Genomic DNA, 13,484 nt, shown 5'->3' on the forward strand with positions numbered 1-13,484 from the left:
CAATCAACTGTGCTATTACAATCAGACCTCAATCAATTTTAGTAAGAGGGTGTGGGGGTTTTACTGCTTTTCTTGTTTTGATACTATTCTGACTCCCAGTCCAGACTTGCTCCCTTCCTCTCCGTGCTTGTTGCTCTCAACCCTCCCTTCCCGACCTCCCTCCTTTCTCCTCTGCAGTCAGCCCAGCCAGCGCACTTCCGACACCAGGCCCCAGTCTACCAGGAACATGCTAGGGATCTACTGGTAGACCACGATCAACGTCCTGGGCACCCCTGCTTTCGAGAGTCCATGGAGAAGACAAGGATTGTATAAAGTGAAAGGAGCCAAGTGCTGTAATCAAAGCTTTATTCAGTCACTTCCAAAAGAGGGAAAATATTGAACTGAATTTGCTAGTTTGCGGATATGGAAAAAGAAAGTAAGTCAAAATACATATGCACCTTCGTAATAATTTACAGATACAACCAAATGACAAAACTACAATTTCACAAACAAAAATTGTAAACATTTTTGTACACTTTTCAGACCTTTTTTTGGCAAAGTGCTCTGATGATGACAAATAAATTAACAAACACACAGCTAAGTTGGACTAGTTCCAGACATCACAAAAAAAAAAAAAATATATAAACTCAAGGAATTTTAGTGGCGCTTTAGTATAACCCAGTCGATACTCACAAGGGCAGCAACAAAGTCCTTAAATTCATGTGTATACGGTCTCGTTCACAGCTGAGAGATGCAAAAAGTCACGCATCATTTCCTTCAGCAATGAAGGAGTCATATAAGAAAACATTATGTTTCAATTATAATTTTATACACAATAAAGGGACTCAATGTAATACCCAATATACATTCTTGAAAGAAAAAAACAAAAAAAACTTTTAAGCGTGACTTATTGGTAGGTGTGTCATGGAGTGGGGTAACAATGACTGGAGACCATAAGCAGTCGGAGAATGAGCTAAAAAAGAAAAAAAATTGAGTAAGACAACATATAAAATATATTGTAAAATAAAGCAGAATGCCTAATGATTTGTCTAGTTGCATCCAAGGCACAAACAGTGTTCATATATTCTAGCAGAGGTATTCATAGCTATCGGGTAAAGGCTTGTTATGGGCTTTTTCAAATATGACTCTCTGCCTTCCACCTTCCTTTATCTTGTCCCATGCTGCTTTAAAGTTACTTGTGACTTAGAGTGGGCCTTTCACCTAGACACAAAATCTGTATAATAAAAGTCCTTTTCAAATTAAACATGAAATCCAATTTCTATTTTTTATTAAAGCATTCATAGCTGTTGTAAACTCATTTAAACATCTCAGCTGTCACTCAAATATTGTCTGCCCCTCCTCTATACCTTAGGCATAGAGGCAGGGCAGGCAATTACTTTCACTTTCCATTCAGCACTTCCTAGATGTCACTGCTCTCCACACATTCTCCCAGTTCTCTTCACCATTTAATTGTGTAGCCAGTGAATGGGAATGGACATCAGGTCCCCCATTCTGGTGCAAAAACAAAGATTCTGAGATGATGCAAAGTTTGTTTTAATAACAGTGTCCACAAAATGGCTCCTGCCTGCTTGTTATAATTATGAAATCCCAGACTGAAGTAAGATTCAAATAATTTATATAGTGTAATTAAGGTTCATTTTGCTTGACTAATGTGATAAAATAGGATTTTGAATCATTTTTTCCGGTGACGGGTCCTCTTTAACGTATACACGGAAACAATGCTATTGGTATTGGAAACGGAAATTAAAAATATGAAGGAGGTTGCTACACTATAAGGTCTACTGTCTTGTAGATACCAAGGGAGACGCTTCCATTTGAAGAAAAAAACAAAAACAAAAAAAAACATGGAAGCTGCAAATGATGTTTGTGGATATAACTTGTGGCATGCACAGATTTATCAGATCATATATTGACATAATCTGCATCTTCCAAGTGGATTGCCTCAGATTTAAACAATTCTCCACAAAAGGCAATCCCAGCCATGTTGTAAGCATACGGTCTATGCAAGAGACATTTCAACCGTGTCAAAAAGGAATTTTCGGTGCACAGAAACAGAACATATATAACACTTTATGCCAAAGCTTATATTTCCAGTTTCAGTTTCAATCAGACCATCATCACCAACACAACATTCTCAATTGTGGTTTATAACAAAACCTCAATTGTTCTAAAACACTTTACATTAACTAACATGTCACATAATGACGCTAATGTCACACAATGCAATGTTTCAGCAGAGATTAAGCCACATTACAAAAATCTCTGTGAAATCCATAAAATGTGTCAAATCCCCAAGAAAAACAAGCTAAAATCTATGCAGACACATTTCCTACCCCTCAGGTATGGAACCGGTTATCCAGAATGCTCGGGGACCTGGGGTTTTGTGAATAAATAGGTCTCTGTAATATGGATCTTCATATCTTACAAACATACTAAAAAGTAATTTAAAAATTAAATCAATTCAGTAGGATTGTTTTGCCTCTATTAAAATGTGTTATATTTTATTTAGTAAGTAAATACAAGATACTATTTAATTATTACAGAGAAAAAAATGTGAATTATTAAATTAAAACAAGTCTGTGGGAGATGGTCTTCACATAGATTGAAGCCTTCTGGATAATGTGTTTCTGGATAACATACCATACTTGTATCTGCAACAGTGTTCCTGCATAAAGTAATTCCTAAAACTGAATAAGGGGTTGGAAAGAAAAGAAACAGAACTGAGCACATGACCTGTATTACGTTTATGTTGTATAGCTTACCGCCCATGTAACTATGTAAAGCTGTTAGGATTGGTCCATCCTGAGGAACATATGCAGAATAGGTCATTTCTTCTAACATTGGTGGAGACAGTCTTGATGGCTGCATGGAGGTAACTGGAGTGGTTGATGAATGATTTGGACTAACGTGTTTCTTATGGCGTGCTCTACAGTTTTGAAACCAAACCTGAAACAAGGGTAAAATGGTTCAGAATTTAAAAAAATAAAAAATAAAAAAGGGTCTATAAATGTGTTTTCCAAAATGCATCAGTTCATAGTGCTGCTCAAACTGAATTCTGCCCTGAAATCCTTTTTTCAAAACCCACATATGCGGGTTGGGCGGGTTTGGGCCGACCTTGCATCCCCCTTGCACTGCCGGCTTCCAGCTTCCTTTTTTAAGACGGGAGCATGTTTGTCCCGCCCCTTTTGTGATGTCATCGGCAGGGCGCGCTATAAAAGGAACCCAGAAGTCGGGCGCGAGTGGGCTGAGTGAGGGCGGGTTAGGGTCGGGTGCGGGATGGATTTTATCCGACCCGCACATCAGTACTCCACACCAATATTAGAACTAAATTTTAAACTATAAAAATCATGTCAGAATCCCTTTAAAGCCAACAACAAAGATCACTGCTGGTTAGCAAGTGTTCTATTCCCACCACATACAAGAGTTTGTTCTCTCTTCTACTGGACTGCATTGTGTGTGTGCTTTTTACAAGGAAGCAGAAGCTACACTAACTGGAAAGAGAAAGAAGGAATTGCAAATGTAAAAGGCAAGGGATAATGTAACCTATAGCATCTAATTAGCAGGCAGCATTTACTGGACACCTGTATACAAGCCAACATCTTACAGTTATGGGTAAGTGCACCTGGTAAAGTTTAATACATATGGGGGTTATGGTTTTGACCTAATTTAACAAGGTCCAGGAGAATTTTTGTTTTCCACAGTTAAAATTAGGAGACAATATAAAATTAGAGGGAGAAACAAAGTAGGGAAACAGAATGAAAAACCAACATATTCATTCAATCAGGGATTTTACATAAAAATGATTAATAGCACATCTCTGAATATGCAACATGTATATAGAACCATTCATACAGCAAGTTAAAGATGTTCACCTGTATTACACGTCTGCTTAGGCCCGTCCTTTCAGATAGCTTTTGTAGCGTTTGTGCGTCGGGATTGTTGTCCTGCGCAAACTGTGCCTGCATAACCTGCAAACATTATAGGCTTTCTTTACTACAAGTCCTAAACACACACATCATTGACTGCAGGTTAAATGAACTCAAGCAGGTTTTAGGTGGAGAACAGTCAAATTAGAGTAGTTCCCAAGGTCCAGGTATGATATATCTCTAATTCGAATTTGGACTATTCCCATCTCAAAATTTGTGAGTTTTGACCAAAAATCCAACTCAAATTCTAATTTATAATTTGAACCTTATACTAAATCTGCCCCTAAAACTTGTTAATTATGTGCTTAGATAAAGGCTGGGGTAGAAAAGATGGGCCACTAAACCCTTAATTTTCCTGTTTTAATGGCAGGTATAGGGTAGCATAGTTACAGTAATTTTAACAGGTCACTTGTGAGGTCAGTCCTACTTATACTAATGGAAGCCAATTGCCAACACTTTTGGCTGGCTTCTTTCCTTGGACCACCTGATCGTCACCACTGCTAACTTCTGGTGAGGGGTTTAACATAGAAAAGAAGAGCTAAAGAAAGCAATAAGGACATTTGTAGCCAGTCAGATCAGGCAGACTAAACTCATCATCCACTTTTATTTGCAAGGTGACCAAGCTTGCATCTGGGTTTCCAATTTGTCCCCCTTTCTCAGCAACGCTTGACAAGGTCTGCATGTTTTAAGGTCCAAAATGTTGCATCTCTCCCGTACAAGCCATGTTTAAATTGGAGTGTTCAAGCGTTTGCATGAATATATGGTTGTAGAATACCTTGGCAGCAGGAAACTAGCAACATGCACCTACTTCAAACTGGGTTCATATACTGCAACAGTTGTTACTTGCCCTTGAATTTCATTTAAGGTTATATAGTGACAGGGTAGTTAAGTTGTTGGTTTGTATATGGCCAGTTGCATCTTAAAATGGCAAGCCGAGTCATAACCATCTGCCATGAAGATTGGGGGGGGGGGAGAACAAAAGGAAAATATGCATCACATATCAATATTTCCATTGAACAGCTAAAAGAGGAAATATTTGAGAGTGATACTTATGAACAAATGGTGCCAAAATCTACACATGGCCCCACAAATATATAATAAGCTTACGATTATGGCTTTTATTAAAAAAAGGAAACCACAATTGTGTGTATGAACAGAGGCAATGTCTTCCCTGGTCATAACTTGTAGCGTATTTATAATTGTCTCCTGAAGATAAATGCCTGGTTGCTAGGGGTTACTGCACTAGGAAACACTTTCCCTATGCTACTACATAGATGTTTGTTTGGCTGTGTAAGTATGAAAATGTACGCCATGTTTGGCTGCAACCCTAACACTGCAAAATACACTTATGAAAACTGAAGAAAGAAAAAACCTGCACTAAACCGTTGTGTAAAGGACAACTCACCTGGAGCTGGTCTGCTGTGAAACTGGTACGAGCCCTTTTCGCTGGCTTTGGTTGATTTATATCCTGCTCTGTTAATAAAGCACCCTCCATACTAACCCTGTTTCCTGGAACAGTGGAAGGGAAAAAAAAATCAATTCACTGACCTTCTAAACAGAATAATAAGTATAGCCAACATGCGCATGCAAAGTACTTACCATTCTCCACTGCTCTTTTCAAGTTGTCCAACATGCAGTCATAATGAACTCTGCAAAGGACTTTTTCTTCTACCAAAGCAAACTCTTCTCCTGTGGAGAGCTGCCGCTTACATGAGTAACATGCAAAACAAGCTAAGTGATAGACGTTGCCTTTTGCTCGTCGCACCCAGTCAGTGGCATGGATGTGCCGGCCACACCGCGAACACCGTGTTCCGTAACGTCTTAAAAATAAAACAAAAACGAATTTTTATTGCCAGGCTAAAACATTTTTTTGGCCATATCGTCGTTTTAAAATGGACACGCTGATATAGCAAGTACATACATGTATACTACCTAAAATAATCCAGTTTGCAGAATATGTCTTTATCTTTGATGTAGCAGCTAGTGTGTCTTCCAAGGGAGGTTCTGCATACACTACAGGACAGGCAGCGGACATGCCAGCACAGATCATTTACCTGGAGGGGGGAAAAAAAACAAAATGCTCATTGAAGGCAAAAATAACATTTCATGATCTAGTAGAGTGCAATACTGGTTTTAACATTCAAAAATAAATATTATGCAGAAATAGCGATTAGCATTTTTTTCAAATTTGCACTGAATTTCAGAGGAATCAGTTTTTATAAAGTTATTTAGAAGCGGTTCCTATAGCAGATTTAAATTTTTAACATTTATATAAGCTTCATCATACTGAAATAAGAAGTTTTCTAAATATAAAATTCTGTACGGCTTCTGAAATCAAGTTCATCTTCAATATCCCTCTCTCCGCATCGGTTTCTGTTCATTCTCTCTTTATGCAGCAGTTAGGTGTCGGAAAATTGACAGTTAGATCCAATATCTCTTATAGGGGGGCTCCTTTTGCCTAGATGTATTAAATCTCACTCTATTAAAATCACCAATCATGTCGCTCTACATGCAGAATATTTGCAAATGGCAGTTATTTTGTTAACTTTTGTTTTTACTGGAATCAGTTATTTGAGTGACCTCTAATTCATATACAAGGGAAGGAAGCCCCCTATAAGATGTATTGGATCTGATTATCTGACACCCAACTCCTGTATGAAGAAAGAATGGAGAGAAACAGAAGCTGAGAGAGGGATAGTGAAGAAACTTGATTTCAGAATATTTAATTGATTGTATATAGAAAGTTTATTTCAGTATGATGAAGCATATATTAAATTTTCATTTTCACCATAGTTCCCCTTTAACAATGCTATTTGCTATACAGGTCTCCAAAATTCTGAAATACTGTAATTGTAGCTAGCCCACCGAGCATTCAACATGTACTCTGCACATATCCACGGCAGGAAGAGATTTGAAAGAAGATTTGACTAATAGATTTGCTACGTTGAGCAGCTTACAATTTCTAAGCAATCTATTACTATAACCGACTGGACACATTGGGGCACATTAACGAAGCTTGAGTGAAGGATTCGAAGTAAAAAAACTTCGAATTTCAAAGTATTTTTTGGGTACTTCGACCATCGAATAGGCTACTACGACCTTTGACGACGGACTCGAACGATTTGAAGTAAAAATCTTCGATTATTTGACCATTCGATAGTCGAAGTACTGTCTCTTTAAAAATACTTCGAATACATACTTCGGCAGTTTAAACCTACCGAGGTACAATGTTAGCCTATGGGGACCTTCCCCATCAGTTTTCTAAGGTTTTTTTTAACTAAGAAAAATCCTTCGATCAAACGATTTGTCCTTCGATCAAAGGATTTACCGCGAATCCTATGAATTCGATATTCTAATTCGTAGGATTTTACTTCGAGGGTCGAATTTGAGGGTTAATTAACCCTCGATATTCGACCCTTAGTAAATGTGCCCCATTGTGTTCACAATTTAACTAGAGATTATGATAATGCAGCATGAAATGTATTTTTGTATCACGTGACGAACCTTAGGCAAACCTATAGCTATAGAAAACTACAAATGTACCTTAACTGCTACCAAGTCCCCAACCTTCCACATTGCCAAAGAAATATTAAACAAGCTGGGCTTATGAGCAAAATCAGTAAGTATAAAAAGTTTGGCAAAACCATTCTGTCCCCATTGTGGATAGCTAAAAAATCACCTGAAACAATTGCTGAAGGAAGCACAGAAAGATATGAAGCTGCATAGTTACGATAAGGGGAAATTACTCAAAACTGCAAGATTAGAACTCGACCACAGAAAAACTTTCTATTTATTCCTATGGGATTTTTAGCATCATATTTATCAATGGCATTCACTATTTGATAAATATGCTTTTAAAAACCCCATAGCAATGAACAGAAAGTTAGTGAGTTTTCTGTGATGAGTTCTAATCTCACACTTTGATAAAGAAGAATTCAACCCCTTATTAAAGAACCCCCCACCCCAGCCTAGCTGCTATCCTTGGTAAATGCCCCTAACTTTTTACTTACCCCTCTGTGCAGATTCTGTCCAGCAGAGTTCACAGGCACCATCTTCTTCTCTTCGGTAATCTTTGGGAGGCAAGTGCCATATTGGCGCATGCGCAGTTGGAGCAGCTCCCAGTCCCAAACTATTGTGCATGTCACGGAAGATTACAGAAGATGAAGGTGGCTTCCGTGAACTCTGATGCCCTGAATCTGCACCGAGAGAAAGTCAGGGGCATTTGCCCAGGGTAGCAGATAGGCTGTGGGGGTGTCTTATGTAGGGTAGGGGCTTTTATAATAAGGAGTTTTCTTCTACGTTTAATTTTGCCCCTAAGTGCTAAAATCACGTGTTAATTTTCAGAAAAATTGAACCATTGAGATTTACTAAAGTCGAAAATTTGCTTTGTTAAGTGTTTTAAGTTACAGAAATTGGGAAACAACTAGATAGTGTGTGACTGTTTGAAAGAGCCCACACCCAAAACTTCTTGCAATGCCATCTCTTAACATGTCTTTTAAACACACACTATCCAATTGTTTCCTTATTTCTGTTACACTATAACAGAGCAAATGTTCAACTTAAGTAAGGAAAGCATATACATTTGTTCTTAGCAGTTCCTGTTACACATAATGGTACAGGTATGTGACCTGTTATCCAAAATGCTAGAGACCTGGGGTTTTCCGGATAATGGATCTATCCAGAATTTGTATCTTCATACCTTAACCAACTAGAAAATCATAAACATTAAATGAACCCAAAAGGCTGGTTCTGCTTCCAGTAAGAATTAATTATATCTTAGTTTGGATCACGTACAAGGTACTGTTTTATTACAGAGAAAAAGGGAATCATTTTTAAAATTTTGGATTATGTGGATAAAATGGAGTCTATGGTAGACTGCCTTTCCGTAATTCAGAGCTTTCTGTAGAATTGGTTTCCTGATAACGGGTCCAATACCTGTACAGCTTTCCTTGCAAAGCACCAGGAGTAGAAAACAAATTCCCTTTCAGCACAATTGAAGTACGCTGATACCATAAGCAATGTAATCCTGCTACACCAATCCTTATAGAATGGCAGCAAGATACAAAAGCAGAGATACAGACCCCCCCCCCCCCAAATTCATTAGTACCAAAACTAATTGGGTTATCTATATGAAAACACAGCAGCACATAAGTATGCTATATTAAAACATAAGAATCAGATGTTTCAGACTTTTAGGAAAAATTATCCATTATTTCTTTAGTGCAGACATATTCTGCAGCTCTTTAGAGATTATCCATTGTTCACATCAGTCTCTCATGGGGTGAGAGAGTGGAAACCAGAGTAACAGAAAAATTCAGACAAAGAGAGAACATATAAACTGAAATTAGCAACCCAATGCTACAGCAATGCCCATATTATAATTAAAAAATAAAATAATCTGTTTTTGAATACTTGTATAAAATATATTTGCTTAAATGTGAGAATTTATCACATTAGTACCAGGACACAGACTATTTTATTAGTCCCGGTTTTGCAAATGATGTTAGGAGGGTTTTATGATGCAGTATTTTCCACTTTGACAAAATAAATTGCACATTTATGCTAGTTTTCATTTATGAACACTTGATAGTGTGAAAAAGAAATGAAAAGATCTGAATAAAGGCACTACATGCAGTTATTTCTATAACATCAATCGTACTTGTGGAACTCTACCCCATCTATATTTAACCAGTGTATTTTGGCTCTCTCAATAATAAATGTATGGTGTTCTAAAACAAAAAAAAAATAGTATAATTCACACAGCACAGGGTGCTTGTAAATATTGAAGTGATTATGGATTTGTTTTTGGACAGAGGACATAATGTGTATCCTATAACAAGGCAACTGGAAATTAGCGCTTCCCAATCCACCGCACAGTAGTTTCATATTGGTGAAAAATGATGTTACTGACCAGAACATCCACAGACTATAAAAATAAACCCCAAATTTGGGAAACTGTTCACAAAAAGTTGCTGCTGTGTGCATACCTTAAGCAGGTATTTATCTACTATTTCCATGCCACAGTTGCTGCACACACTCTTGCCCTGGTTGAGACCAGCTGTTGGTATGGAATGAGGAGAAGAGGAGGATACAGGAGACAGAGGAGCTGATGAACATGAATCCTCATCCATTGCAGCTCCAGGACTTTCCTGCACCTAGGATAAAAATAAAAAAGGTGTTAGAGGAGGTATCGCTTACTGGAAAAGCTGGACAGAAGGGTGGATGGAGTGGGCCTTGTGTTTTAAAAGCAGATATAATAAAAGATTAGAATTCTTTGCAAGTTTCTAACAGATATGAATTGCAAATGTTCAGTGTTTGTATAGTTTTATTTCTATTCTCTCCCCCGGTGGTTCTGACTTTTGCAACAAAGTAGCAGCAATATTCATTTGAAGCAATGCAGGCAGACTTCTGTTCTGTTACATTGTGGTGAGAGACAGAACCAGCAGTGCAGAAAGGGACAGAAAAACACTGATTCCATCTGTATTTACAATAAATAAATAAATAAATAAATAGAGTCAATTTCTATACTGGAAAGTTGCTTAAAAATGCCATGAAAACAGCATTGAAATTATAATAGGTACATCTGGGGGAAAAAGTCATACTAATGACACATAAAAAAAAAAAATTATATCTATCCCAATATGTTGTTATCTTCTCAATGACAAAACAAATTGCAACAATGAGTCAACATTAGTGGTGAATGTAGCGCGCACCTATGGGAAACGCACACAGAATTGTATGCTAAAAATCAGTTGGAGAAATATTTTTCACTCGTTACATGTTAGCAGACTTTTCCCCTTTACAGCTATTTTATCTAGAGAGAGAGATTTAGTGGATTTCTTGGTCTGTAACTTTCACATATAGAGAGATATTTTACACACACATTATATAGTGAATAAAGTACCCCCTCTTGTAAAATATAAGGATATTATAAGTTACCGAGGAGTTTCATGACCATATAAAAACACGAGGCCGAAGGCCGAGTGTTTTTATACAGGTCATGGAACTCCGAGGTAACTTATAATATCCTCATATTTTACAACTGGGGGTACTTTATTAATTATAATACACAAATTTTAGTGAGTCATGTGACAGAAATGACATCACTACTCACCGTTTATAACTGATGACATCACTACTCACCGTTTATAAGGCTATAATTTACAAGATATTCATGGCTTTTGTGTATTATAGTATTATATACACAAGAGTGAGACTTTCGGGCGCTTACACACTGGTTTTTCCCTCACGTGTTTGAGCGTCCTGAGACGTGAACTGATCCCATTTTATTGTCCCTATGAGCATTTGCAAGTGTTTATTTAACACAACATTCTGCATTTGTATGTTTAATGTAGAATATAATGGTGAAATGTGTGTTTAAAGGGGAAAAAAGTATATTTTGTTATATATAACTCAGCATATTGTATAGACAGGGGCTTATTCCAAAGTAACATTGTCCCTCTCTCTTTTAGTTTGGCTGGTACCATTGAGGAGTTAGTGAAGGGTGCTAGGGCTGGGAGTGAATGTAAATACTGTAGGGTGTGTGTGTGGAAGTGCAGCACAAGAGAAGTGTAATGGATAATAATGGTCTGTACTAGTGGATGTATAGGGTTGTCGGGTATGTGACGTGAGGAATCCTAATTGGAAGGTTTATTCTAATAAATGAGGGACCCTGGATTTCAGTCAGATATCCCGGTTATTTTATTGGCTCTTCCCGACAATCCCAACTTGCGAGGAGACTGGGGAAGCCAATATAAGGGGAGACACCCCGGCAGCTCAGTGAAGCAGTGGCGCGGCCGCTATTTCTTCCCCTCCCTCCATTCCGGGTGGGGCCGGTGTGTAATTGACTTACCGGAGTCCCTTCGCTTTTGCGACTTCTTCCCATTAGCAGCGCAGCTCCCGCACACTCCTCGGACATAAGGGGCGCGAACTGAAGGAGAGAGAGCAAAGAGTTGTCTGAGCTCAGAGTCGCAACACTTTCCCCCATCCCCGGCCTCTGCCATAACTCGGGGCCACTTGCAGCCGTGCGGTAGATCATTGCGCGCTATTTATGTAATCCTTCCACAGCCGCAGCCGGGCGACATAAAAAGCCAACGGCTTTCAAACAGGGGTGCAATTGGGTCCAGTGATCCCTTCTCCTATTGGCTCAATCCTGTGTGCTTGTAGAAACGTGTTTAATGTATTTGTGCTGTAGATCTCACGACTGTCAGTGGCCGGAGTCTTCTTTAAGTCCAAGAACTGAATGGGCACAGGACTAAACGAACAGCTAGACAGGAGGCCGGCAAGTGAAGAGCTTTAATAGGATCCTCGAGAGCTAATTAGCGCCTAGTGCGAGCAGCTCGCCTGTTTGTTCCGATCGTCATTTGAATGAAAATGCTGCAAATTAAAGCGAGTCAGCGGCTCTTCTGCAAAGCGGCTGCAATTAAACCTGCAGGTGAATTATATTCATTTCTTTTACACGTTCAATTGCCACTTAATGCTCAATAAAAGGCAACATTTGTGCTGGCAAAGGGATTCTTTTTAACAGCAAAAAAAAAAACCTCGAACAATAGTAAATAGTCAGACTGAATTTAATGCGCACTTTGTAGAAATAGAAGCGGCCAGACATTTATTATCACTTATTATTTGCGCTGTCGCCTTATTTTGAAGATAAATATTGGTTCATGCATGAGGTTAAAATGATTCCCCCCCCATGTATCTATTTGTATTGATTTCACAATACATACAATGGATATTGGCCACAAGCAATGGCTGCCGAGAATGAACTATTATTATTCTATTGATCTGTGGAGCCCACCAGGGACATTTCCAGAGGGAACCGCGGGCTGAAAGGGAAATGATCTAAAATAATCTTATTCCGCACAGAGTCCATTCTGGTTGGACATGGATTTCTCTTGTGATCATAGTTCGGTCCCTAGGGACAAATGGGGTTCTACCTGCAGAGATCAGATCGGGATCTATTTGATCCCACAAAAAATACATCGCGAATAAATAGTTCCTTCTCTTACCTTATCGGACGCTGCGACAGGAATATCCTTGTCTTCCAGTTTGCACAAAAACATCTGCTCGCTCTTCCAATACATGGCCCTGCCAGGCCTACTCACATAGCAACTCCACACAACTGCAAATCCCACGACCAGCTCTCCCACTGCCTCCAGCTCCTCACTCCAATGCTGACAATCTGCTCACAAATACAAAGTTTTGTTTTCAAGTGGGTGGAACCAGCAGCCATAGGAAAGAAGGGGACTTGCATGTTGGCCGCACCCCCTCCTGAGACAGACACTCCTCCCATGACAAGGACTTGGCCAGAGCAGGCAAACAATTCCAAGTTTTTAACAAGAAGGAATAAAAATAAAACCGATACAGGTAGAAAGATTTGAACAAAATTAATTCCTATAACCCCTCAAGTCTTTTGGCAGTGCTGCATTGTGACAGTCGCTACTAGAGATTGCTGCTCGTTGAGTGTAGGAGCTGGAAGGTCCCCTCAGTGCCAGAGCCCCTCTTAGTGAATATCTGCAGCCCCAACATCCTGCAGCACAAGTGCTAACCCTTAGGCAC

General features: G+C 38.9%; 1 protein-coding gene across 3 annotated transcripts; it reads right to left on the minus strand.

Moving 5' to 3' along the window:
- Window positions 1-331: 331 nt before the first annotated feature.
- On the minus strand, window positions 332-13,447 carry lhx8.S (LIM homeobox 8 S homeolog). 3 transcript variants are annotated; one of them, XM_018260728.2, is made up of 9 exons: window positions 12,935-13,447; window positions 11,779-11,856; window positions 9,914-10,081; window positions 5,859-5,980; window positions 5,526-5,746; window positions 5,332-5,435; window positions 3,873-3,968; window positions 2,763-2,946; window positions 332-952 (listed from the first exon to the last, which is right to left on the minus strand). In XM_018260728.2, exons 1-9 carry the CDS (start codon window positions 13,007-13,009, stop codon window positions 876-878), a joined length of 1,125 nt encoding a protein of 374 aa, XP_018116217.1. In that variant the 5' UTR covers window positions 13,010-13,447; the 3' UTR covers window positions 332-875. The 3 variants fall into 3 exon arrangements, with proteins under 3 accessions (XP_018116217.1, XP_018116218.1, XP_018116216.1); XM_018260729.2 differs by lacking the exon at window positions 11,779-11,856; XM_018260727.2 differs by lacking the exon at window positions 12,935-13,447 and having other exon boundaries at window positions 11,779-12,928.
- Between the last annotated feature and the right edge of the window lie 37 nt (window positions 13,448-13,484).

This window comes from Xenopus laevis, chromosome 4S (genome assembly GCF_017654675.1).
Source record: "Xenopus laevis strain J_2021 chromosome 4S, Xenopus_laevis_v10.1, whole genome shotgun sequence".
Lineage (NCBI taxonomy): Eukaryota > Metazoa > Chordata > Amphibia > Anura > Pipidae > Xenopus > Xenopus laevis.

What these genes read in the sequence shown, in the direction of transcription:
- lhx8.S (XM_018260727.2), bottom strand. Translation starts at nt 11,964, where the DNA reads ATGATCTACCGCACGGCTGCAAGTGGCCCCGAGTTATGGCAGAGGCCG. An exon ending in GCAAAAGCGAAGGGACTCCG is followed by an intron (nt 10,082 to 11,778) that starts GTAAGTCAATTA and finishes TTTTTATCCTAG; the next exon opens with GTGCAGGAAAGTCCTGGAGC. An exon ending in GAAAAGAGCAGTGGAGAATG is followed by an intron (nt 5,436 to 5,525) that starts GTAAGTACTTTG and finishes CCACTGTTCCAG; the next exon opens with GAAACAGGGTTAGTATGGAG.